We start from the raw sequence: 26,465 nt of genomic DNA, 5'->3' as shown, positions 1-26,465 counted from the left end.
AATGGTGTGAGTCTTTCCTGAGAGCAAGAGTGAAATCTGGCTAAAAGGAAAGCATTGGTACAGTTGTGAGTTCAATGGCTGTCTATACAAAGCAGTCAATTTGCCTAGATAAGACGAAGAGGCTATTTAGACATGAATATGGTCTTACCTGTGTTAGAAGAACAAACTGAGCAAACTGCCAGGGAAGCATGAAAAAGATATTAGAAACACACAGTGCAATCAAGCTTCCTGTATTAATATTCGGAATCCTTGGGAAAGAGAGACAGAATAGGCATCAGTAAGTAAAATTATGCAGGTGTTTGTATATTATTGAAAAGTACAATAGAAAATGCAGTAAAAACAAAGTTACCTTGGAAGTTAGCTAGCAATATTGATCAACTACAAATAACACTGCCCAAGTTTAATATCCATTTTCCATCAGTTTCCAAAAACAATACTGCTGATGCTTAATGTTTCTTAACTATTTGATGAGTCACTCATTACCAAACAAGTCTTCTCCTGACAGCATGTAATATAGCAGACCAAGCTACATTACTTGCAGTGGTCCACCTTCTCATAACAACTCTACAGTCAGGTCACAAACATTTCCATTTCAGCTAGGATCACAACTGTTCTCAGAACAGTTTGCATTTGAAAGTTACTTCACTCCTCTCTCTCACATTTCTTCCATATTTACTTTCTGTAACTTGCTGCTAGAAATCCTGAGTGAGGTTTCAGGGCAGGAGACAATGACAAATACATGAAACTCATCTTTAACTGAAAACAGCCTGTTCTCTATGTCCTGCTCTAAGTGTTACTTATTTAATCCTGTGTTAGCTTTGAGGTCACTTCAGAAACATCTCATGTTTCAGATTTCACTAAGTGGCCTCCAACAGATGAAGACACCACGAATACTCTGCTGTAAACCCCACACTCAACAGATTACAGCAGTCTCACCACATTCTGTAAAACTTCCTTCAGCTTCTTTGAGAAAGCCTCAAGATTAACTTTTATTGGAAGTCATGCTGAGCCTGAGTCTAATGTATTAAATAATACATCATACAAATGTGATACAAATAATGGAGAATTTAAGTTCTAGTCTCTGTTTCAAAGATAGCTCCTATATTTCATTGGAATACTGCTATACATAAAGCAAAGCTGCTCTTGAAGCAGGAATTATAACTGAGAAGCAGAAAGTTAAAGTGTTTTATCACCTTTTTGGAACCTTGCTCTGAAATGCTCAGATTAAATACCTACTTCTCATCAATAAGCAAGCCCAAGTACTATTTTATGTACCAAGATTTGAAGAACAGGAGTGAATCTATCTGATCAAGAAGTGTCATAATTACAGGTACAGAATATATGTGCTCTGATCACCCTAACTTAAAGTGTAATTTCCTCGTTTTTTGTTCGACCTCACAATTTAGCATTAAATGAACAGGTGTCTTTCTAATACGAAATCTAGCAATCACTCTACAAACGATTCCTGAAAATATTTTTCTAGACAGCATGTATCTTTTCCTCACCTAAAAACCACAATTTAGTGATGAGCACAAAATATGTTTGGTCTAATCATCAATAACTATATATCAGTATGACCTAAAAAGGAAAATCTGGGGTTACAAGTACAAAGTTCAGCTAAATCATAAACACGCTGCAAATCTGATGCAATGGAGTTGGTGGAAAAGCCCTCAAGTATTAACAATCATGCTTATTTTTCAAAACAGAGGCAAGACAATAACACAATCATGTTGCAGTCCAGAAACAACCACAGAAAAGCAGGGCTAATGAACTCAAGAGCATCCCTGCATTAATGTAATTAGATTGCTTTAAATCATTGAATTAGTTAGACTACTTAATTAGTCATTGAAAACTGCAAGAACATTACTAGCTTATGGGTGCCTATAGCATCCTCTGTTGCATAGCATAGGCTTATTCTACGTGCAACCAACATACCACTCTCCAAGAGGGACAAAACCAATTGATGGAGTATCAGCTTGTTTCTCATGGGAAGGAAGTGACATCAACCAAAAATTCTGATTTTTAGTTTAGATATGTATTTGCCAAGACAGTAATTCTGATTTTTATTTTAATCTTGTCTTCGAGTTGCAAAGTTTTTCCTTTTAATAAGTGAGTAATATGACTGCAGTTCTACTGGTGCAGCGTCTGCAATGTAATAGCCACAGGAAAGTTTCTATGTTAACAATATCATTGCTACAGCACACAGAGAGAGGCACTTAAACAAATACTTAAATAAATGCATTTAAATAAATGTCCTGTGACATTCAACTTTTTAAATCATTGTAAAGAGCTAAGTATAAATTGAGAGGTACCTGAGAATATAGGTCAAAAGCAACATCTGAAGCACAAGGAATGGGTATGAGAAACTTTCACGAAGAGGTGGAGTCCACATGACACGAGTGCACTAAAAATAAGAACTGGGTTAGATGATAATGTTCACTGCTACATTTCCATAAAACAATGCATTTATATTTCAGAATAAATGACCACAGATACTTCAGTAAAGCAAAAACCAAGCTACATGAGATTTTACTCACAAACTAAAAAAAAAGCCAGGAAGCAAAAAAATAGGAGGAAAAAGGAAGCAGCTTCTAGACTTAATTAAAATAGATTGCTGCTTTTCCAAAATTAAATGTGGCAGCTAGAGAACTTCCGAGAAAAAAGCCAGGACAGCAGCTGCTTGTCCTGCTTCTGCTGACAGTAACAACTCCTTCAGGTAACTAGAACCATTCTCAAATTCAGGCAGTGACTTGCCACACTTAAACGAAGAAAGCGTGTGGGGAAAGGATCTGAAGGATAAACCAACGTACTCTTTATTATGCTAGAGTTCTCTAGGTTATGAACATTTCAACAGCACAGAAAGTATAAAATCTGAAGCTGCCCTCTAAAAACAGGCCAGTAAAATTGAACACATGAAATTAAGCTCTTACAGAGCTTACGCTAACTTATATATATAAAAACTCTTCAACCCTAATAAAGCAAAGAGTAATACAATGAAGTCAAACTGAATAGCTTTTTCATTAATTTCTTGGGGTTCATGGCAAATGGCTCAGCTTAACTGTCATCTCCACTGTTTATATTCAGCTCTTTATAAAGTACTTGCAGATGGCACTGACAATCAAAAAAATAATTACAACTTTACAGGACAACTTTGACATACAAACAAATGGGTTCAAAATGTCTATCATAGATTTGCACTAAAAATTAGAAGTAGGTTCTTTACAACTACAGAACAAAAAAAGTAGTTCGTCTTAACATGTACCACAATGAATCTATGAAAGCTTATAGGAGGCTGATGCCAGGATGTTCCTTCTCCTTCACTTCCTATAATCATAAAACCATTTTTTAAAATACTGTTTTACCAAAGAAGTCACTATGATCAACATTATACAATTCCTTGCTTCTTGTCTTGCTATTTCATAAATATGTTAAATTAGTAGTGTAAAATAAATGTGTAGAAATAGTGTCAAATAAATGGAAAGTACAGAAGCCCATAACATTAATCAAACACAGTCCTTGCTGTCTAAAAGCACTCTCTGTAAAAGCTGCACCCTGATTACCGTTAAAATAAACCTTTCATAAATATAAGTACTAATGTGTCTTCAGCTGACTGCACAGATGTGATTAGTTAAAATTATTTTTATTAGCAATAATCATGATTATTCTAAGGCAGTGTAGTCTTCTTGTTGATTATTTTTCAAGACTACAGCAACACTTCATTTACCAAATCTTTTGATACTGGAGGAGATAAAGACAGGAAGGAAATGATGAGCATATACAACCATAAAAAGGAAGCATTACCTTAAAAGTGGATTGACTAATGTAGCCCATGCTATTTTTCTATATTTGGAATGTAACACTAAACTCTGTGGATGGTTTATCAAGGCTGTAAACTAAATTTGCTGCAGGTATAAATACATCAGATCTAAGCTTGAAATCATTAAAAGACAGTAGCACAAGCACAGCACAAATAAAAACATACTGCCTTAGGATCATTAGCTCAATGCCAGAAGGCTAACCACTTCTACACAGCATTAGATCCAAGATACCAAGACTTGCAGATCAGGCTTACTCACGTAGCTCAGTCCTAACCTTCCAGAAAAGGAAAGCAAATTTTTAGCAACTGGTCTAGCTCCGTTGTATGTACTGTTGAACCACATGCAAGATGATTTCCACAGAATCAAAGGCATATCGAAGAGTTAAATAAAACAATTTTTTAAGCATACATGTGCGCATGCACAACCCTTGCATGTGATTCTACAGTAAGCAGAGTGAAGCTAGACCACCTACACACATGTAACTACACACATGTAACTACACACATTACCGTAACTATATACACAACAAACTCCTCGAGTTATTTCATTAGGTACCATAAGAACACAAAGAGACAGGTGAGATCTAACACTGCACCTCTGCAAGTAAGTCCTATTGCTCTCCAGAAATCCATACAGCTGAGCCTGAATCAGGGTTACCCTACTTAAGCTCTACCTAAGCCCACACTACATCTGTGTAGAGCTATACAGAACTAATTTCATGCCATTCTCCAAAATACACACATTACATGTGTTTTCTTCCCAAGTGAAGTCATCCATAGAGAAAGATGAGCTCTCCGACAGAATCTCCTATGGATAGGAGAACTGCCTGTGCCACAGTGAAATAAATGCTTCATTATTGCTACCACTATCTTTGAAATTTTCAACTTGTTCCTTTCTGAAGTTACACTTTCTCACCTTTGCAGACTTGGCAAAACAGTGTGTAGTCTATCAGTATTTCCTAGCAAAGGATAGAACATTCACTCCACTTCAGAATGCCATCAAGAATGGAAACCCATAAAAAACTTTATATTCACCTTCTTACAGCACCAGAAAAAGTTTAGAAACTTTGTAAGGTTTACCTGGTCTGGACCAGGCAGTTTATATCCATGGGTGAAAATTCTTCATGGAGGATATTTAGAGAAAAACATTACAAATAAAATTTAAAAATAGAATAGCTATTTTGTCACAGAGATTTTTTTAAGAAAACCGTCAAAGTTCACTATGAATAGAAGCATCTTTGATTCTGTTATGTGCAACTACATATTCTTACTCCTCAGAGTTTTCTATCAAGTTCAGCTCAGTAAAATGAGAGAACAAAACATAACTTTAACCCTTAACAAAATCATAAGGTAACTAGTTTCCATCTAGAAAATCTTTTCAGTACAGCTGCATTTTAAGTAAAACAAATATTTCTACAAATATATATACATAAAATGAACATTAAAAAACCCAGAAACACTGCCCAAGGGTTTCAGAATAAAAGCCATGAGTTTTCTTCCAGAATATGAAACAATGATATGAACAGCATTAGCTGGGGACACAAGGAGATGTTTTAAGTGACAGGTTTTGTTTCTATAATGCAGCTTAGTAAAGAAGTTTAGCATTGGAATTCTCTATATACATATATTTTCTAATTTCTGTGTATCGTGGCTATAGTATATCAGCACTACAGAGGTTTCTTTGCTTTTTTTTGGTCTGTGTATGTATTCATGAGTCTCTGGTAAAATACATACCAATTTAAAGAAAACCTACCCCGTTTCTGAACCTTGTTCATATGGTACATGTAGCCCAGTTATGTCTGGAATGGGTAAAAAAAATAGAATATTTTGATGTTTTTAAACTTGAAGTCATTGTGCTACTAAGATTTCTATGTCAGGACCACTATACAATATACTTCCTTTCTGAATTTTTTTTTTTAACATCAAAGGTGACACCTTGGACTGTGCTATACATCTGAGTCATAACCTATTTTGCTTTCAGTAATGTCTTATTCCCTTTAAGTCATCCCCTAATAGATAAGCAACATCACTACCTTTAATGAAATGAGAATTAGCTTAAACTTAAAAAAAAAAAAAAAAAAAGGGGTGAGGAGGAAGACCTACCTCTCCATGGTTGAAAAAGAAACACATCACGGTAACAAGGCCTCCGAGACGGCTCCCACTGTGGAGAGAACAGGAAAAATAGGTACAACAATCTCATACCGGTCAATGCTGCTTAAAAAATGTGAAGTAGCACTTATGTACAGCTAAGTTCATTCAGGAGGGGGTGGGGAATGCTTTCAAGAATCAAGGGAAAGCAATCTACAGTGTACATACAATATTAAAATATTAGATAGTCAGCTAATGTTTATTTCAGAGCAGACCACTCCTCATATATCAGCTCTTTTCTGCAGAACACCATTTTTAACGTAAATAACTTGGAAAACGGTTATTCCAATTCTCACAAACTTTGGTTTAGAACATTACGTCTGGCGCTTCAACTGCTGAACCCAGGAGCTTGGTCTTGAAAAGTGCCAAACTTTTTTTTTTTTTAAACACTAGGCAATATAAATGGAGTATTTCTCCCCTAAGATTTTGAGCAGAAAACTTTACAATTTGCATGCTCAATCACCCAACAGGGAATTTTGGTCTGAATCTAAGACTATGTTAGGATAATCAAATCAAGCACGTTCAAAAAACATACTTAGAAATGAATTCATGACACGGTCAATGCAATATACAATTTAATTCTTACATGAAATACTGTGATGTTAACATGAGAAAGTTTTTTAAGCCCTTGACTTGAGGATTTTTATATGTTTCTAAACCAAATTCACCTTTTGAATAATTAGCACCATGGAGTAAGCACTAAAACCAAAGATATTACTTAGATTTATCCCATCTCAAAACAGCAGTAGATAAGGTTGCTATTTGACTAGATTTGTAATTACTCATGTCCTGTCATATAAAACAAAGAACATTTTTGTGCACACAAGTGCACTACTACTATGAATGACAGAATATACCATTTTTGCTACTAAACAAAAGTATCAGCCAGCTGTTAAGAGTCTTAAAAAAACAACAACAAACTTCAGATGACAGAATCATAGAATGGTTTGGGTTGGAAGGGACCTTAAATATCATCTAGTTCCAACACCTTCCACTAGAGCAGGTTGCTCAAAGCCCCATCCAACCTGGCCTTGAACACATCCAAGGATGGGGCATCCACAACTTCTCTAGGCAACCTGTTCCAGTGCCTCGCCATCCTCACAGTGAAGAACTTCCTCCTTACATCTAATCTAAATCGACCTTCTTTCAGTTTAAAGCCATTACCCCTTGTCCCATCACTACATGCCCTTGTCAAAAGTCCCTCTCCGGCTTTCCTGTAGGCCCCCTTTAAGTACTGGAAGGCTGCTATCGGGTCTCCCTGGAGCCTTCTGTTCTCCAGGCTGAACAACCCCAACACTCTCAGCCTATCCTCACAGGAGAGGTGCTCCAGCCTTCTGATCATCTTTGTGGCCCTCCTCTGGACTCACTCCAACTGGTCCATGTCCTTCTTATGTTGGGTGCCCCAGAGCCGAATGCAGTACTCCATGTGGGGTCTCAAGAGCAGAATAGAGGGAGAGAATCATCTCTCTCGACCTGCCGGTCACGCTTCTTTTGATGCGGCCCACGACACGGTTGGCTTTCTGGGCTGCAAGCTCACATTGCTGGGTCATGTTGAGCTTCTTGTCAGCCAACACCCCCAAGTCCTTCTCTGCAGGGCTGCTCTCAATCCACTCATTGCCCAGCCTGTATTTGTGCTTGGGATTGCCCCGACCCATGTGCAGGACCTTGCACTTGGCCTTGTTAAACTTCATGAAGTTCACAGGGGCCCACCTCTCAAAGTCCCTCTGGACAGCATCCCCTCCCTCCAGTGTGTCAACCACACCACACAGCTTGGTGCCATCGGCAAACTCACTGAGGGTACACTCAATCCCAGTGTCCATGTTGCCAACGAAGATGTTAAACATCCCAATACTGCCCCCTGAGGAATGCCACTTGTCACTGGTCTCCACTTGGATGTTGAGCTGTTGAGCGCAACTCTGAAAATGACCATCCAGGCAATTCCTTATCCACCAAGTGGTCTATCCATCAAATCCACGTCTCTCCAATTTAGAGACAAGGATGTCATGTGGGACAGTGTCCAAATGCCTTCCACAAGTCTAGGTAGATCACATCAGTTGAGATCCTCTCAGATCCTTCACCCATCATTAATATAAAAGTCAAACAGAATCAGCAAGTTCTGGGTACAAAATCTGATGGTCAAAGATACCAACTGAGTGCTAAAACAATCCCCAGGAATTGTGCATTATTGCACATAAAACTCAATATGTAATCCCACAAATTCTAAAAGCATCAACACTGAAACCCAAAATGACTACAAGAATGTGATTAATATTAAAAAAAATGTTAGTCCTGGAAAAAAAGCAAACTAAAAATTTGCAAAATACCACACAAAACTAGAAACAAAATTCAAGGTCTATGCTAAAGTTTAACATTGTGATAAAACCCTAAAGTCTAGAATACAAAGGTCTTAATTGTATTATGAATGTTTTAGAGCTATCAGCCTCTATAAGGAATCACTATTTTACCAGATAAGAAGAGATCAGTAAATCTGTAGCACAGAATAGGGAAATGCACCTTGCCAGTACCTTTTCCAGAGAAGGAAGTGAACAGAGCCTATTTCACAGAGGGTTATGTACAGTGTTGAGTTATACTGGTTATCTTCTAACAGTCCAATGCTATCATGTAGGAGATACAGTAGTTAAGCCTTTCTATGCCAATATAAAAGACAAAGGATAACTCTTTCCACTGAAACTCCTGTAACATACTACAATTGGTGAAGTACATGCCTTTCAGTTGGAACCTACTTCCCCCATGTTTAATACAGAATAATCTAAAATTAATAATTAGTAATTTTTAAAGAACTGCAGACGACCTGAACAGTTACACTTTGTCTGGTAGAGTCAGCTTGGGAATAATGAAAGAACTCATCTTTTGATTCCCTGGCTACAATAAGCTGAAGCTTAAAGTCATCTCTAATTCATTGTTGACTAACATGCAAGAAACAAAATACTGAAAAAGTACTGTTGGAAGGAGATATGGGAAATTTACTGGTAGTTCCTCAAGATGCAGTATTTGACAATTGGCTTAAGTACTCTGTCCCTTGACTACAAGAATAGAGATGCGTGGATGATTGGGGGAGGCAGAATCTTACAACTGCATAAAAGTACTTATTGAGATGCCATTCCTTCGTCCATTGAAAAAAAAACCCCCAAAAAATGGCATGAGTTCTCACCATATTGCTTCAGTTATCCTAACAGAGAATGCTCCAGAGCTTGAGACTAACTTGCATCACATAAGAAGATTCCAAAGTACATTTGCGTAACCAGAGACCATAATGCTAGGGCAGGGACATACTATGTCTGGCAATCTTCTGACCTTGCAGGGAAATTGGTTAAGGGAGCTAAACAGCAAAAACTAGTCCTACAACAGAAAACTAGTCCTACAAAAGCAACTAGCTTTCTGCTACCTTAACTCTTTGAACAAGCTCATCATAAAGTACAGCGAGCACAGATGTGAGAACACGTGCTAGGTTGGAAAATAGCAATAAGAAAGTGGTCTTCCACTATCCTACCACCTTCCATCACTACTCAAAGTTGCAGAGACTAAAAGCAAATAAAGGCTGAAATAAAAAGATGACACATTCTATGAATATATACGGAGACAAAAAAACTAGAAAAAAACATTATATAAGCTTGAGATGATTACTGGTAAGAAATCCAGGAATGAAAAAAATAGAGAAAACATTAGAGGATGGTTTCCCACCATCAAATTAGTCAGGCTATGAAAAAGTCTTTCAAAATGCAGGGCAGCAAGAAATCAGCTTTAATGAATGAGACTTATGCCAATTCATAAGATTACCTACTTCAGTGTAGTAGAATTGCATTACTCCAGATTCAGTTCTTTTATTTTTCATACCTTATGGAAAAGCCTAAATATTCTGGCTTGCTTTGACTAAGAGGAACCTTGGAACAGCCATAATGACTAAGTAGTCATCTAGATCTGGTATCCAACTATGAATATTCTTCAGAACAAATAAATAAGATCAAAATCCTACCTACAGGAAACTTCGTAGTCACTTGTTATTTTTCATAACCCCAGATAGCTAGTGGCTACACCTTGAAAGAACTGCATTTATATTCTAGTCATCTTGACTACCTACATTGCCAAAAATTTATATCAAAACCTGAATTACTATCAATACTTGATAGTTATTTACATTCAACATAGCCCAAGTCTAAGGAAAGTACAGAGAAATTAAGACCTTACTGATTTTTCAATGACATTAATATATAAAATGTGGGTTTCCATACACCTCCCTTAAGAGAAAAATGACAAGTTAATGATACAAATATTCAAAGTTTATCTACTTCCTCAAAACATGAGACATTAATTTCCTAAGTTAAGGAATACAAACACACATGCTTTACCCCCAAACACCTAATAGTCACACTAGGCAACTTCCTCTATTTCACTGTCAGCTCCTGCCCTATACTATTCTTTATTTGAACTATCAGCACATGCTTCACAGAGAGCAGGAAAAAAACCACAAGACAGTGAAGCCAGAGAATGAGGGGGAAAACCAATTATTTGTCTCAGAGGAAAATGCAACAGGCCTCTTACTTTTTTGCAAAACCAACAAATGAAAATAGAGGTAAACAGAAAAATATTTCCACTTCTGTTTTTCTGCTGAATGTGGAGTCTATTTTTGTATGAAAGTGTATTACAGTTCTTGAAATTTAAGGACAGATACTGAAAACAGAAATTCATAGAAAAAGGGAAGTGTATACATATCTCCAAAGGAATGCATTATCTCAAAAAATATTTTGCCTTCTCAGTTAAGTTAAAAATGAAAGACCTGCGGCAAAGCATTGGGATAACTCCAATCTTTGTTAAAAGTATACTGTCATTCAAACTGTTTGAAAATGAGTTACACTAGTAGTTTTAAGAGCAGAAACCTGTCAAAAGCCATTTAAAACCTGTACAGCATTTAGCTTTATCCACGATCTGGTGGTATCAATGAGAACACTTCACTGAAATTTTCTGCAACTTTTTCCAGCATCACCATTTATTATAAGCAAAAAGCTCCTCTGTTTCAGTAATTTTTTAGTGACAATTTATATGTAATAAAAAGCACTACTACTGTACAAATAAGCAATATCCCATAAAAATATTTTAGTATTCACTTTTTCAAAACTCATAAAATCTGACAGCTAGTACCAACTAAATAGCTCAATCTCAACTGCCTTACCTGAGGTATGTACCGTATATGAAGAACAGTGACATCATCAATCCATTCAAAAGAAAAATCACAGCAACGTAAAAGGAAGCAGGGTCTCCCAAGCCTAACAAACAGTTAACACATGTTGTTAAATATAGAAGAAAGATCATATTGTTTATAAACAACCATACAATCAGTATAATACACAGCATACTACCTTAATATATCTACGGAAAGAGACAACAAAAAAGTTCATATCACTAAGATTATTGTGGAGATTCAATCAGAAGACTGAAGACTACACTTCTGAAAAAAAAAAGAAAAAAAGACAAGGGGCATACACAGCATTGGGACAGTAAGCAACAGAACAGGCCAAAAGGGAAGCACTAACTGTAAAGAAAAACCTGCAACATGTAAAAGGCATAAGCATCACTAAGACCATTTTCTACAGACTACGTTTTGACTTCACAGAGCTTTTTAGAACAGGTTCTATTCCCTGTACTCACTTCCCATTACTTGCAGGAGTAAATCCATCTTTAAACATATCACACAATGCTCTTTGCTTTCTTTGTTTCATCAGAAGCCAAGAGATTTTCCAATAATGCAAGTCTTTCAATTTATTCATTCACAAATACTTCTGTGTTCACACTTCTGTTGTTCTCTTTCCCATTATTTCTTTAAACCCTCCTGGCTCTAATAATTTCAGCAGTACAGCATAAAAAGCCTCATTCGTTATAGAGAAGGTAGCAAAACTTCATAGTTTTGTATGCAGAAATGATTATTCACTATTGCTGAAAATACAGCAAGACAGTTCTCTAACGTAAGATGATAATATGCTCACCAAATGTGGCAGTCTCAGTAGTTGTTTTTTTTGTTGGTTTGGCCTTGTTTTTTACAAAAAACAGAAATTAATTTATTCACTGTTTATTGCTTTCAACAAAACTAGAGAAAGTGAATCATTCAAGCTCTGAAGAAAGTTCTTACAGCCTTTGTGCAAAGGAAAAATACGAACTTGTCACCACACAAAGACATTTTAAATTATAAAAATGAAACAACTTCACAAGCTACCATCTATCATTCAGCTTTAACCAACTGTAGAACATCCCAAAAATTGCTTCTCAAAGGTACTTTTATTGCATAATACTTACTTGACAAGCCAATACTTTAAATGTGAAAAAAAAAAGAAACAAAAAAAAGTCACAGCGTTCAAGCTTTGGTATGAAAATCAAGGTATAAGATTGAAATTTTTATGCTGAACAGGTCACAAGAGGAAGAGGATTCCTTCCAGCAGAATCACTACACAAGATTTCTCCAAAAGGGAACCCTGTGGTTACCTTTTTCCCTTTCCTCCCCACTCCTCAAGTTGCAGCTATAGGAGGAAATACAGAAGGTAAGTTTTTTAAATATAGGAACTTGGAACGTATCGGGGATCCTACAGAAGCTACAAAAATTTAATACATGTACAGTGGCCTCCAGTTACATTTAGGACATCTTATTCTTTATAACAGTCCAACATTAAGAAGGCTCAGACTACAACTGTGAAGTTTTGAAGTGCAGTATAGGAATTCAACCTAGGTAGCAGGAGCCACCTAAAAAGCAAAGCCCGCATTCTCATCCCTTGTGTTCTTAGAAGTATCTTTCTTCCATGCTTCTCACTTATGTCATGAACCTGCCAAAACCACAGGCTTAGCCAAATGAAAGCATGTCAGTGATAAAGACACAGGAGTATTTATTACTTCTGAAATATATAAACGCCACAATTACATGCTTCCAGGAAGAAACTAGAATAAAACACAACTCACCCTCACAGCTTTCAACAGGACTAAGCCCTTTTCCTCTGTTTACAGTCCAACATGTCTTTGTCGGTACACCAAGGAAATCCATAATGGCAGTATATATGCGGTACCAGCTGGCAAGGACCACCTAGGTGGAAAACAGGATTTGAAGTTTCTGAAAAGGAACTTTCAGACTAGCTCAATGCCCAAGGTAACCTCTCATGACAACCGGCCCTCATCCAGGATTTGTTTTTAAACTCAGAATTTCTCACTACTTAGCATTTTTGCTGATAATTTCATAAAGGCATCCAACATAAACCAAGTATTCATTAATAAACTAAAATTATGCCCGATTTAAAATAGAAATAATTTCATGCATCGAACTGCAATATTTGGAAAAATTATGTATTTCAGCATTGTCTGGAAGGTTCCCCATTTAACTATTTTTGTTTATCAGATATTAAAATCCAAGATTTTCTTGACAGAGGACAGCTAGCCAAATTAAACCCACTAAAACCAATTAATTTTTTTTCCACCTGGCAAGAATATTAATGGACCAAATCTTCCAGGTTTTTACTCTGATAAACTTTGACAGGTTAAATTTAAGCATACATTAGAAAGGGCTTCCAGATGCAATGTAAGACAGCATTTCCAATTTCTGTGCAAAGGTGGTAATGTTCTTGTAACAACCACCAAATTAAATCTCAACACCTGACACAGAAAACATCAGTATTTTACACACAGAAAAACTTTACACACAACTCATCTCACAGCAAAGTCACTAGTTAATATTACGAAGCTATTCTGTCAGGTTATAACTAACTTTATGGAGTTCATAAATGAGTAATGTGTCCATTCCAGTTTTGCTGCTTTGAAAGTTAAAACCCAGGGGTCCCCAGACTGAAAAGATGTTTCACCACTGCAATATGAGCTGTCTCAGCCCTGTGTCACAGAAAACATGTACAAGAAGGATAATTCTCTCTTTTCTTTCCCCATACAATTACTAAAACCCTTTATATCACTTCTATCTTCAAGAAGGGCAAGAAAGAAACACAGGAAATTACACCTTGATGTCTGAGAACATGACGGAGTAAATCCTCCTGGAAACCACTTCCAAATGTACTAAGGACAAAAAAGCGACTGGAAGCAGTCAGCATGGATTTACAAAGGGGAAATCACACCTGCCCAACTTTATAACATTCTGAGATGACTGCCTTGGTAGATGAGGGGACAGCTGTGGACGTTTGTTTTTTTTTATCTGGTGCCAATTCTGTTCTACATCTTAAGACTAGATGATGACACCAGAGAACATCCTCAGCAAGTTTGCACACAATTCAACATTGGAAGGAGTGGTAGATGCTTGTGCTGCCATTCAGAAGGACCTCAACAATGTTGAGAAATGCACCAAAAGGAATCTCAGGAAAGGGAAATGCAATGTCCTGCGCTGGGGAGGAACAACATCATGCACCAGTACAGACTGGAGTTGACCAGCTAGAAAGGAGTTTTGCAGAAAAGTGAGCTGTGGTGGACAAGCTGTACTTGAGCCAGTGATAAGCCCATGTTGCAAAGAAAGCCAAACGTATCCTCTGCCGTATGTCACCAGGACAAGAGAGGCGATTGTTCCCCTCTACTCAGCACTGCTAAGACCATTATCTCCAGTGCTGAGTCCAGTTCCAGGTTGCCCAAGACAAGGACATAGAGTAAAGATGACAGACAGACTCTTTTCAGTTGACAAGAGATGACGAGCACAAATTGAAATACAGGAAATTCCATCAGAAAATACATCGGAAAACTTCCTCATTTTGAGGGTGGTCAGACACTGAACAGGTTGCCCAGAGGTGGAGATACTCAAAACAAAACTGGAGATGGCCCTGAGCAACCTGCTCTACTTCACCCTGCTTTGAGCAGGGTATTGGGACTAGATGATCCTCAGACTCCCTTCCAACCTCAACTGTTCTGCGATTCTATAGTTCATTAATTTTTAATACCAGGGCTCCTATCATCATGGCTTACTTCACCTGTGGCCTTTACACTCTCACAATGTAAATCTTGAATATTTAAAATACAACTACATCTTTCTAGACCAAGACTCCCTGCCTCAATATTCTGTCCTGCAAAGTACACTATCCTAAATTCCTGGAGGCTTTCTGAACATCTGTGCCCTGGCACTTCTGACTGTGTATGTGTGCATACACAAACCAGACACTTGCCCCATCTCCAGATTGGCAACAACAGGACTGGGGAACCAAATACAAATCTTTCCTCTTACCACCTGAATGTGGTTTGTACACTGCCAACAGAATGCATCTGGCAACTTAGAGACATCTGCCTAGCATAATTGCATCACCAGGCCTGAAGCTGACATTACCCCAAGGACATAAAACATTCTTGCTGAACCAATGCTGCACCAAGAAATTTTATTGATTTATCAACTTAACCTTTTTACATCACAAGTGCTTGTGTCTGCTGCAGATGCTACCACACATGAATACTCCATAAAAAGGTACCTGGTTAGGTACTTTATGCAAAACACAGAAATATTTTTTGCCAAAAGCTACTTTACATGAAACAGCTAACATGGGCATAAAAATGGAAGCAAATAAGTAGTGCAAAATTGTTAAGTCAATTAGAGCACAATGGCATTTTTGGAATTTCTACTGTCCCATACCAGATGAGGCAGTAAATGCAAAACTTGGAAAACAAAAGACTGGCTCTCAGACCCAGGAGATCTCTGTGGGCAGGCCAGTCCTTTGCTGTAAAAGAACATGTAGAAAAGTCAATCCATTTTACTAGCTGCCTTTGAGTAAGCACTTTAACACCGACTACACAACACTCATCACTCCAACTCAAATTTTCATCATCCCTGCCACATACAGAAATATCAACTGTTATGTAACAATGAACAGCCAGAGAGTAAACTTAACACATTCTCTCTCCACCACAGAAATTTAACACCTTATCTCTCTGCCATTTTGCATCAGGGATCACAGATGAAAACAACACAACTACTGGAACAACCTGACTATGCAGCAAATAGCTAGGAAATCAAGACTTTATTGGGACTATAATATTGTACAACTACAAAGACTAACTTGTTGCTTTTGACAGGTTTTTTTTTTTTACTGCTTATATTTGTAATTTACACAGACGATGTAGTGATTGCTATAGACTCACTTTTTTTTTTTCCTTATTTTGAAGTGATTTTTGCAAGTCAGACTATAGCTGAAGTCAATAAATCTTTCGCAGCTAAAGAAAATAACTTAATAGTATTCAAATAAGGCACATGTTTCTAATGTTGCATTTCTAGAACTGAACTGCAATCCCTTAGGAGTTTTTTTTTTTTAAAAAAAAGCTAAACCACCAAAAAACCTCCCAAACCAACCCCAAACCAGTGAGAGGGCAACAAAAAGCACTTATGTATATAGCATTTAGTTCTTCCAGAGCAAGGAATTAAGTAGCAAATGAAATCACTACGTGCAAGTTGTATAAATACATGCATACCGAAAACTCTTACACATACAGTTTCTGAAAGCAGCTCTGCTCTGACAGAGCAGGAGAATGAGTATAAATGCTAGTACCCAATGATTACAGCCATTATGAGTCCTCGGTTCTCAAAAAAATAAGCTGTTGCTGACACATGGAGTTACAGAAATGTACATTAACCAAAGGAGTTCTCCCTTTGCAAAATGTTTGACACAAACAAACAAAACCACAAGAGAGAAAAACAAACACTTCTGTACTTAAAAAATAAGTTCTTTTCAGTGACAAAAAAACAGAGTAGGAATGTAATCTAACCAGGTAACAAGTCTAACATCAAGCATATACAAAACAACAGCAGCCAGTCTTCTACAGAGGAATTCCTTCTGCAACAGGTAAGTAAACTATTACCATTCATGGATTTTAGGGCCACAGTGAACTGTGATGATTGGTTAGTTTACTGTCCTACACAAAATGCAAGCCAAAATAACCTCTCAGTACCTGTATCACTGCAGACTTGTCACATACTACTGATACTTCACGTTGTATTTCCTGAAGTACACAATGTACAAAAGAACAAAAGAAGACAAGTATAGAATTGGATTGCAACCTCAGGGCATGAAATACTAAGATGTAAAAAGTATTCACATTTGATTGAATGTACTTGAAGTCTAAGAATTCATTACAAGGTATGAAGTAACTTCCTCATTTTACATCTGGAACTAAAATACGGTATTTAAGCAACACTTCATTAGTCACTATATCTTTACAACCACATTTTGCAGAGTAACATTTCTTACAAATTTGTAGTCAAATCTAAAGAAACCAAAGATTTATCAGAAGGTTTTATTTTTAAAACATAGCTCACCTCTGGGTAAAGATTGAACCTTTGTAAGGTGTTAATCACTAAAGGATATTCAGTTAGTCTGTCATTCATAATTGCCCATACTCCATTCCAAAATGATGGTGCCTCAATAATGATCTTGAAGTAGGAATAATAAAGACCCTACAGGAGAGCAGAATCATTATTTACAATTGAAGAGGTCACTTCTGCTTCACGAACTGCCATATACAAGCTTCATCTTAAAATCAAACTTTGTAATGTAACAAATACGACAAAATGATTCAAAATTACTATCCAGTTTTCCAAATCTCTTCTCTTAGTGCAAGCTACTAGAAACAAGCAATGTGGGTTTCCTTCCACCAAGTTTCATAGCACATCTGGAAATCTCCCATTTGGGCTGGTAACTATGCACTAGCATAATATTTCACAGTTCTCAAAATAAAAGCAGCCAAAAGATGTATACATATGCAAAAATTATTAATTTAAAAAACAATTAAAAAAACAGCTGCAAAACAAGACTATAATTGAGTACACTACAAGGTACTTGTAGTTTTGTATTTTAGGTCCTCTAGAATCACATTTTTTAATTATATTTTAGGTGAACTGGGAAGACATACATTCACAGTGATCAGCTGCCAGACACACAAATGCTCTGCACGTAACAGTGTAATGCATGTTAGTTGCAAGATATCAATATATTTGCTTATCCAGAGGTATGAGGAAATTTTGGAAAGCCCACAATCACAAGATTACAGACAGAAGTTTTCCAATCACTGAATCTTTATTGAAACACAATCTAACCATTTCCGTGCGAAAAGCCATTTCTCTTTCTAGCGTGGACAGGTGAGAAAAATGACGGTCATTTTCAAAAAGAGTTGTTATGTGACACCTGTTAAAAATAATAATTAAAACTGATTAAAGAGTTTTAGAACCTGTACTAAGTCATATATACCAAGGAAGAACTAGCAAAATGTTCAATGAAACCCAAAGTTCACTTACAAACTGCTATTTTAATTTACTCATATATTATACCAACATTCTCCTCTATTCAGACTACTTTAAATGGAAAAAATATGAATCCATAGAGCATTTAGTAAATTCTATCATGGAATTAGTTATAATAATCAATACGTTTTAACTTAAGTGTAGACACTTAAGGACCAAAAGTTTAATCCTATTAAAACTATCAAATCTACATATTAGGAAAGAAAATGCAAATATCTGACAAATGAAAAGAATCAGAATAAAAGCTGATGAAAATAACGGTACACATACAAGTAGTGTATGTTTTTTCTACAAAAACCTTCCCTGACTTGTATTTTAATGCAGTTATCTACCATTATATATAGATGCGCTTACCATCAAAAGTATATTTAAATAAAGGTGCAACTATGGAGGCGGGGCAGGAAAAATGCAAATAATTTTGGAAGCAAAACTTGCTATTTCCAAGAGGAGCTTCATCTCCAGAAAGGATGGAAAAAGAAAAACAGAGCAGTGCACATGACTCTGCTTTTGAACAGGAATTTGCAAGAAACAAACTACTAAAAATCAGTAGTTCTCTCTGGGCTGGGAAACAAAAACAGAGTGGCAGACTCTGTCACTTTTTATCTCTGTAAAAGCAGCTGCTGTAAGTCACTTTAGAAGCCATTTTATTTCAAGTCCATACTACAAACTGGAAGGGCAAGGATTAGGATGGAACCTGAAACACGAGGATTACATTGACAAAAAGTAGTTGAAAGGCCATTCTTCTGCACATAAAGAAAACATTGGTGAGACTTCTCTGAAGAGCTTAGAGAAAACGTGATGTAAAACTAAGAAATTAAAGCAGAATCTAAATAAGCAGAACATAGGAGAAAGACTTACCTGGACTTTCAAAACCTACTGAGGGTAAAAATGTCTGTTAGTGCAAATGCACCTGAGTTTGTACAGCTAAGCAACAACTTTCTACCTGGAAAGCAGGCTTCACTCTTCGCAGAACAGGCTTAACAAACCTTTCACATCAGCTTCACAAGAACAGAATTATTCATCTTAGAGACAACAATTCAGTTTTGAGAAGAAAGATCTAAATATAAATTATCCTAATAGCTTGTCTAAATATGTCACGATAATATTTTTATTATTTTAAAATGTCATATTACTCTCAAGCAATAAATTTAACCTTACCAATGTAGGACTCCTGCAAAAGCAGCTGTAAAGGAAACAAAACAGTGTTAAGTTACCCAAATATTTAAAGCACTGAACTTGAAATCATGTTCTTTAAAGTAATTACAGTACTACTTCAGAGATGCACAGAAGGTACTCAGCCTCCAGACGAACAGAATAAGAACATCTGAATTAACTTGTATGGCCAGCTCTTTAAAAATCTGAAATTATGCTAATGGCATTCAGCAATAGGCAATGTTCCCACCTATATCCTGCATCACTCAAGTTGATCCATCAGAATCTAATGCACCCATTTGAGCTATCAATAACACAACTGAATTATAAGCTTTTATTTTTAATAAGCATAAATATTTTCAATATTATTACAATACCTATTGTGACTGTTCACTCAACTGCTGCTCAGATTTTGGCTAACACACAGCTCATGCTAAGGCCCGATGTATGCTAGGACCATCACTGTTAGGTCAAAGCAAAGGCAACACGCAGGCAGGACCCAGTAGCCATAAAGGGTTAAAGGTCATTATGCAGCCATTATCACCTGCAGCTTGTTGTCTCCTGCAGCCACAATCCTCACATACTCACTGTCTGGCAGTTTCTTCAGAACCTGCTAACTCATGGGAATGGTATAGACCAAAATTCCAATCTGGAAGGTATAAATACATTAGCTTACCCAAAAAGTTTTGGAAGCAGATCCAGCAGCAGCTGTGCTGGTGAGGCTTTTGTGCTTCCCAGTGTGATACAGGGGACACCTGCACCATGACGGAAGAGGAAGGATGAGCATTCCCACCATTGGCTAGGTAATTGTTTTGCTCATAGGTGCACAAGTTGGGAGCTACGAGTTGAGTTACAAATTAAAGAACTAGTGAGTTAGAAACCTCATGCCTTAAGTGATGAATTAGTGAATTCCTGTGCTAGCCTAGTCTGTACAAAGTGGACTGAGCACTTGTCATACGTGTTTTGTTTTTTTCCTAATGAGCTCATAAAATAAAGTTTAATTTACAGAGAACATTGTCCTGTAAATTTGAGAGATCCAAACAGACTGTGACAATCAACACAAATCTAACTGAGACTATAACTACTAAAAAAGGTAGACTCTGTATGTAACAACATTCCGTTTGTCCATTCAGAGACTATCTGCACTGTTGTCACATAGGTACAGAACAAGGTAGGTAATTTGAGGGACAAAAGGAAAAGGCAAATAATCATAAAGTGGTGGGTAAACAGTCTAGGTCTCTAACTTCTTGAGCATAACAAGACCCACAGAGAGCAACAGCCACTCCATTTTGCTTGGGCAGCATTCACAACATATCCAGAGCTCACCATGTAAGCAAAGCCAGCATGAGTGAGGGATAAAGGGTACGCATTTAGAAGGACCACGGTATTACTCCTAGACCAAAGGTGTCTTGATTGCCCTCTAGCACACTGTGGCTCTCTGCCACAGAAAGGTCAGGTAGACGGGTTGCCTTCAATCCAAGAAAATCTTTATGGTTAATGAAGAGCCCTCTTATTCACATAGGCTATAAGGACCGAAGAGAAAGAGGACAAGCACCCTCCCTGCTTCCACCTAGCTGGAGCCAGAAAGGTGCTGAGCACTGTGTCCCTCTCCAGGGTGCTGATCTGCACACACCTCCCACAATTACAGGCATCCAGCACAGCCCTTGCTGCTGTGACAACATGGAACCGATGGGTCAAATTGCTTGCACATAGGTAAAACATACATCAAATGCCTGCACACTGACACAGAATATGGTTGGAGAGTTAGTGAATGCGCATGTCTTCAGACTGCATGTTACATGCGTGTGGTGGTCTGCTTCTGGAAAGCAGCAGTGACAAGAGAAAGAAAAACACCTTTGCAAAACTGCTAGATTGATGAGGAAGAGGAGTGGGCTCAATGTACACTTCATGCCCTAGTATATATTCCCAAACCCCATGTTCCTCCAACACAGAGCCTGGAAGTGCTGCTACTGGCAGTATTTGTTATCATTGTCACCACAATGCTGCTACTGGCTGTACTTGTTATCATTGTTGCCACAGGTCATAATGCAACAAACTACATTTATGAACCTCAATTTTAATATTAAAGTTTTGTATACAAAGATGTGTGAGGTGAAACTGGGTAAGACAGAAAAAAAAAGAAAAAAAAGAATTACCTAAGGGGGAAAAAAATTCTAAACTACCTGCCTGTACAATTTAACATTTACCTCAAGTTACATACTTCACAAAGTAGCTGAAGTTGTACAATACCACATTCAAACTTCCTTAGGAGTTTTTCAGCTTCACTTCAGTCACTGAAGTAGTTTTCTCAGAGAAGCCTGGATTTCAGTTAGAAAATGAATACCACCAGCTTTCATTTAAAACTTTACATTTTTTCATATACTTTCGAGAAAAAAAAAAAAAAAAAAAATCACCAAAGGATTGCTTGGTATAGTTCACATTAAGTGGAATTTAATGTCTTAGGAAAAGTTTCAGGAGCTACAGACTTTCTTTATACTAGGGACGTTTACGTTAGTTCTCATGAAAAGCTGCAAATTCCTTTTTCAGAAAAGCAGATATGGTTAAGAGATAGAATTCCAGATAAGCACATTAGCTCTATCGGCAACACAGCAAACAATATTCCATAAACAAACATGTTTTGCAGCAATTGTACGGAAAGAAACAGAGCAGTCCATTAGTTATTACTTACTGAGTCTCACATTTGCACAAGGCATTATTTCATTTCTCAGCAACATTTCTAAGATCCCCAGTAAGATTAGATGCTATAATAACTTTACATATACATGCACCCCAACTATAAAAAAATACCAATTTTAAGACAGATCACACATTAGGTAAGAATATACAGTGAAGTCAAAATAAATGCACTTTAGCTACCAATACTGTTAATGATCTCAAATTCATGTGGTTCCTAATAAGCCAAATGGGCAGTCTTTAATTGTTGCAAATAAATTATCTATTAATATGGAAATTACATTTCAGATTCAAACATACCACTTATTTCATTGAGAAAACAATGTATTTAAATCTGATTCTTCCCTTCAGTAATTGTTTTATTGAAAGTCAATGCACTAAGTGTAAATACATTCACAGTTATTTGAGAATTTCATATACAGTTTTAGAAAACTTCACAATATCACTCTATTGTAAGTATAAAATGAAGACCTCTTATAATTGCACAGCAATTCATGTAATTAGTCACATTTCAAGAGACAATGTGCTTAATTATTCATAGACATCCACTACGAGTCCAAATCAGCATTTTTCAACAGACTGAATCCAGACTTACATTAAGCTAGTTTCTGACAGAAAACATGCAGATCAGCTCTCTTAAGTTACCATCCTTTGATCCCATTAATGTCCTTACTGGGAAGGGACTGAAGGAGAGGACAGGAGAGATATACTAGAGTCCTAATGCTACAAAGACTTCTATAGCTACTATGTACTTGAACTTGCAGATGCCATTTTCTCACCCAACCTAAGAATGCCTAAAAGCAAACTCTATTGTCAGATTTTTGTAGGCTAGGGCTATTATGTAAAATCTGATAGTTTATTCTTCAGATTTCCTATTTTTGCGTGTGTTCTGTTCTAAAAAAGCAATAGGAATGGCATGTAAAAAGCGTTCTAATTCTGGAAATTAAGTACTGAAGAATAAAGCCATAATATACAGAGCTCACTTACCAAAAGAACAACAAATGCTGAGATACTGTAATGCAACAGGATGTGAAACATAGTAGAAACTGCTTAATACTTTGCAAATATCCCCAAAGCAATTAGGTAGGAATACAGCAGAACTGGGAACAATCAGAAATGTGCAAGCATTGCCTATGTCTGCAGCTTAGTCAAGACGTTTCATTGTGAGATTTTGTGCCATCTAGAAAGGATGTCTTCAAGGACAAGGCCTCAATTCAATGGTCATTTAAAAAAACCAAAACACAACGTAATAGGGAAAAGTGTTGTTTAAGAATGCCCTTGAAAATCTGTCAACTTTATTGTTGCACATAAATTGGAGATAATTCTTAAGAGAAAAAAATCCACACCCTATCACAAAACTAGCTCCAGCTGTGGGAGCCTCCATTTTTAAAATCTGGACCCTAAAGCTTAAACCAAGCAACAACAAAAATTCAAATACCACTAAAACTAACCAAACCCTACTATTTCATATTTACTACATGTACATTCTTTGCTACTGCAAATACTGTATGCTATTACATACTTTGCTATAAGTGACAAGTCCTATTAAAGATATAAATAGCTCCCTTAAGTATTTAATTGGTTACCTGGGTTTCACAGCTGAATTCAAAGTCCATAAATTATAAACAGCTCTATCTAATCTGCTCTTGAATTTCAATCAAAGGAAAGCATTTTTCAATTTTGACCATCAGTTTAACATTTGTATGTCATTTAAGTCACTACTAGTCTAGGAAATGCTGAATAAACATAAGTAAGCAAAGCAATTCAGGAATAGTTTATTCATCAATTAGTTTGTAAGCTAAGGGTTGTTTCCCTGCCACTACTTTGCAATGTAATTCATCAAACTGAAGAAACTCCCTTTGGCAACAAGCACTACTGGTGGTGTGATTAATAGTATCAGCATCTTTGGAATACCCTGACAGTCTTTTAATATAATACCTTTAAGAGTATATCTAATTGTGCATCTGACAAATATGCTATTATTTAACATTTGTTAACTTTATGAATGCACTTCTTATTTAATTTTGCAAATACTTTAGATATTTCTTTCAAGACTTTGGCCATTAGCCATTTTAATATTTACTCCAAAATATTCCCAAAGATAGCAACATTTGAATTTACATCCCCCTACAGTTGTATGTTCTTCCACCCATAATCCTTCTAAACAAGGTGGTTTGGTTACATTACTTAGTACAAGTTGCTTTTTTTTTTTTCCCTAGAAAGTAATGACTGCATAGGAGAGATCCATAAATACCTGGACAATTATTTTCCTACAAATGTTCTGATATCACATCAATTACTACAACAACAGCTTTACAAAAGTTACCTGGTAGGAAGTTATTCCCTGTCCCTTCTCAACATAAACGATGGTTTTTTTGTTTTTCCAAGTTATATTTCCAAATATATTTTGATACAGCTTACAATTCCAGAGAAAGAAAGATAAAAAGAAGAGTACCCCCACCCTCCCCAACATATTCCTTCTACTTACCCAGAAGGAAAGTGAGCCACATCTTGCTATCGGATTTTATGATAAAGGCCTTTCTGTCATCAACAAATACTGTCAAAAGAAAACAAATACCTTAAGCATCAACTCAGAACAGACTCTGTAAAAGGAAACCTGTTCGAACTCTGCAGCATTAGTTTCTGTAAAAATCTTGACTTCAGAAATGCTGAAAGAAATTTCATACAGCAAGTTAGCAACTACACGTAAAAGCTTTAAACGTTACAGATAGGCTATTAAGGTGACTACACAATCATCAGGTTTTTAATTCCTGAAATAACTTTTGCAAAATAACTTGTCAAAAGAGGATTTCTGCATAGATACGTTATTGACGATTTCGCTCACGCAGAAAGTCAGCCTTTTAAAGAGTAAGCAACCCTCCCTCTTTTCGGCAAAGCGTTATCAAGAAATAAGCTGGCCATGCCAACACTGTAAGCTGAGCTAGTCAACACCATTAGAGAGACTGTTTTAACAAGAGTTAGTTACACAAACAGCACATTTTCCCATTTCTCCCACACAGGATGCTAACGCGGTAAAAAGCCCTTTCCCTTCCCCTCGCCCCCGATTCTCGACGGTACCAGTGTGGGTCTTGTAAGCTTTTTTTTTTTTTTTTTTTTTTTTAACCTCCTCCGGTTGTGGGAGGCAGGAGGACGGGCACGGGGAGAGCGGGAAACCGACCGGCCGCCTGCTGCTGCCTCAGGCAGCGCCAGGCGCAACCACCCCAGGGGGGAGCAGACCCCGTGAGGCTACCGGGTGCCCGCTGCCCGGCCAAGGCTCTTCGCTCCGCTCCCCGCCCCCGGACCGCCTTCCCGAGGAAGGACGTCCCGGCGCTCCCCTTCCCCCGGCGGTAGGGAAAAGCCGCGCCGTGCCGGGCAAGTCTACCGACACCCGGAAAAAGGGGCGGGAGGCGAGACCGAGCCCCATCCCACCTCCCCCGGAGCGGAAGGGCTGTCCCCCTCCCCCGGCCGAGCGGGGGCCGAGGGAGCGGGGACAGGATTTGGAGGAGGGGGGCGGCTCGCTCCCCTCACCCCCCACCTCACCTCGGAGCCGGTCTCTGCAGGCGCGCAGGAGCCTCAGGGGGCCGCGGCCCACCGCGTGGCGCTCCCCCTCAGCCGCGGGCCCCTCCCTGCAGGGTCTCTGGGGGTCGCTCCTGGCTCCCCGCCGGCCGCCGCCTCCCTTCCGCATGGCGCGGGCCCCGCCGGGGACCTGCCTGCCGGGCGAGTGCGGCGGGCGCCCGCGGCCGCTCCTGGGGCTGGTGCCCGGCGACTGGTGCTGCTGTTGCCCGGGCTTGAGCGGCGGCGACTCTTTGTTCCTGCCTCGGGTCGGGACGACCATCTCCGCATAGTCCCCGCCGGGGCCGGGGCGCCGCGCCGGACGGAGGGAGGGAGGGAGGGAGGGAGGGGAGGCGAGGCGCGGCGAGGGGGGACGGTCCTCAGCGAGGAGCTTCCCCCACCCCCGGGCAGGGCCCGGAGGCCACGGGGCGGAGACGGAGGCGGTGGGCTGGTAGTAACGGGGTGGCGGGGGGCGGCCGGTCACTACTCCAGCGGGCTGCGCCGCCACTGCCGCCTGCTCCGCCCGGTTGGCCACGTGGGGGCGGGGGCGGCGCTCTCCGGCGGGGCGGGTAACGGCTCCCCGCGCCCTCCCCCCCCCTCCGCGCTCCGCCCCGTCGCTCACGCACGCGCCGCCCCGGAGCCCGGCGGCCGCGCGGAGCCGTTGCTTCCTCTCCCCTCTCCCCTCCCCCCTCCCCCCACAGCCAGCGAGCCGCACGTGCTGCCTGGCCCGCGCGCGGGGCTCCGCGGCCTTCGGCTGGGCCCTCTCTCCGAGGAGGCGGGAGCGGGGCTCTTCTCGCTCACCTCCCACCTGAGGGGCGGCCGCCGTTTTTGTAAGCAGCGTCT

General features: G+C 38.7%; 1 protein-coding gene across 2 annotated transcripts in view; it reads right to left on the bottom strand.

The window, feature by feature from the left end:
- DPY19L1 (dpy-19 like C-mannosyltransferase 1) overlaps nucleotides 1-25,958 on the bottom strand; it is a 51,665-nt gene extending 25,707 nt beyond the window's left edge. The window contains exons 1-11 of one of the 2 annotated variants that reach the window (XM_049816313.1): nucleotides 25,611-25,958; nucleotides 24,559-24,627; nucleotides 20,053-20,214; nucleotides 19,383-19,407; nucleotides 18,021-18,108; nucleotides 17,244-17,381; nucleotides 12,926-13,046; nucleotides 11,154-11,247; nucleotides 5,921-5,978; nucleotides 2,313-2,404; nucleotides 149-248 (exon numbers count right to left, since the gene is read on the bottom strand). In XM_049816313.1, coding sequence (XP_049672270.1) covers nucleotides 149-248; nucleotides 2,313-2,404; nucleotides 5,921-5,978; nucleotides 11,154-11,247; nucleotides 12,926-13,046; nucleotides 17,244-17,381; nucleotides 18,021-18,108; nucleotides 19,383-19,407; nucleotides 20,053-20,214; nucleotides 24,559-24,627; nucleotides 25,611-25,905 — 1,242 coding nt within the window. In that variant the 5' untranslated portion in view covers nucleotides 25,906-25,958. The remainder of the gene's footprint in view (nucleotides 1-148; nucleotides 249-2,312; nucleotides 2,405-5,920; nucleotides 5,979-11,153; nucleotides 11,248-12,925; nucleotides 13,047-17,243; nucleotides 17,382-18,020; nucleotides 18,109-19,382; nucleotides 19,408-20,052; nucleotides 20,215-24,558; nucleotides 24,628-25,610) is intronic. The other variant, XM_049816312.1, reaches the window with a different exon arrangement.
- Nucleotides 25,959-26,465: the final 507 nt, after the last annotated feature.

This window comes from Accipiter gentilis, chromosome 14 (assembly GCF_929443795.1).
Source record: "Accipiter gentilis chromosome 14, bAccGen1.1, whole genome shotgun sequence".
Lineage (NCBI taxonomy): Eukaryota > Metazoa > Chordata > Aves > Accipitriformes > Accipitridae > Astur > Astur gentilis.
This window is presented reverse-complemented; position numbering and strand designations above follow the sequence as displayed.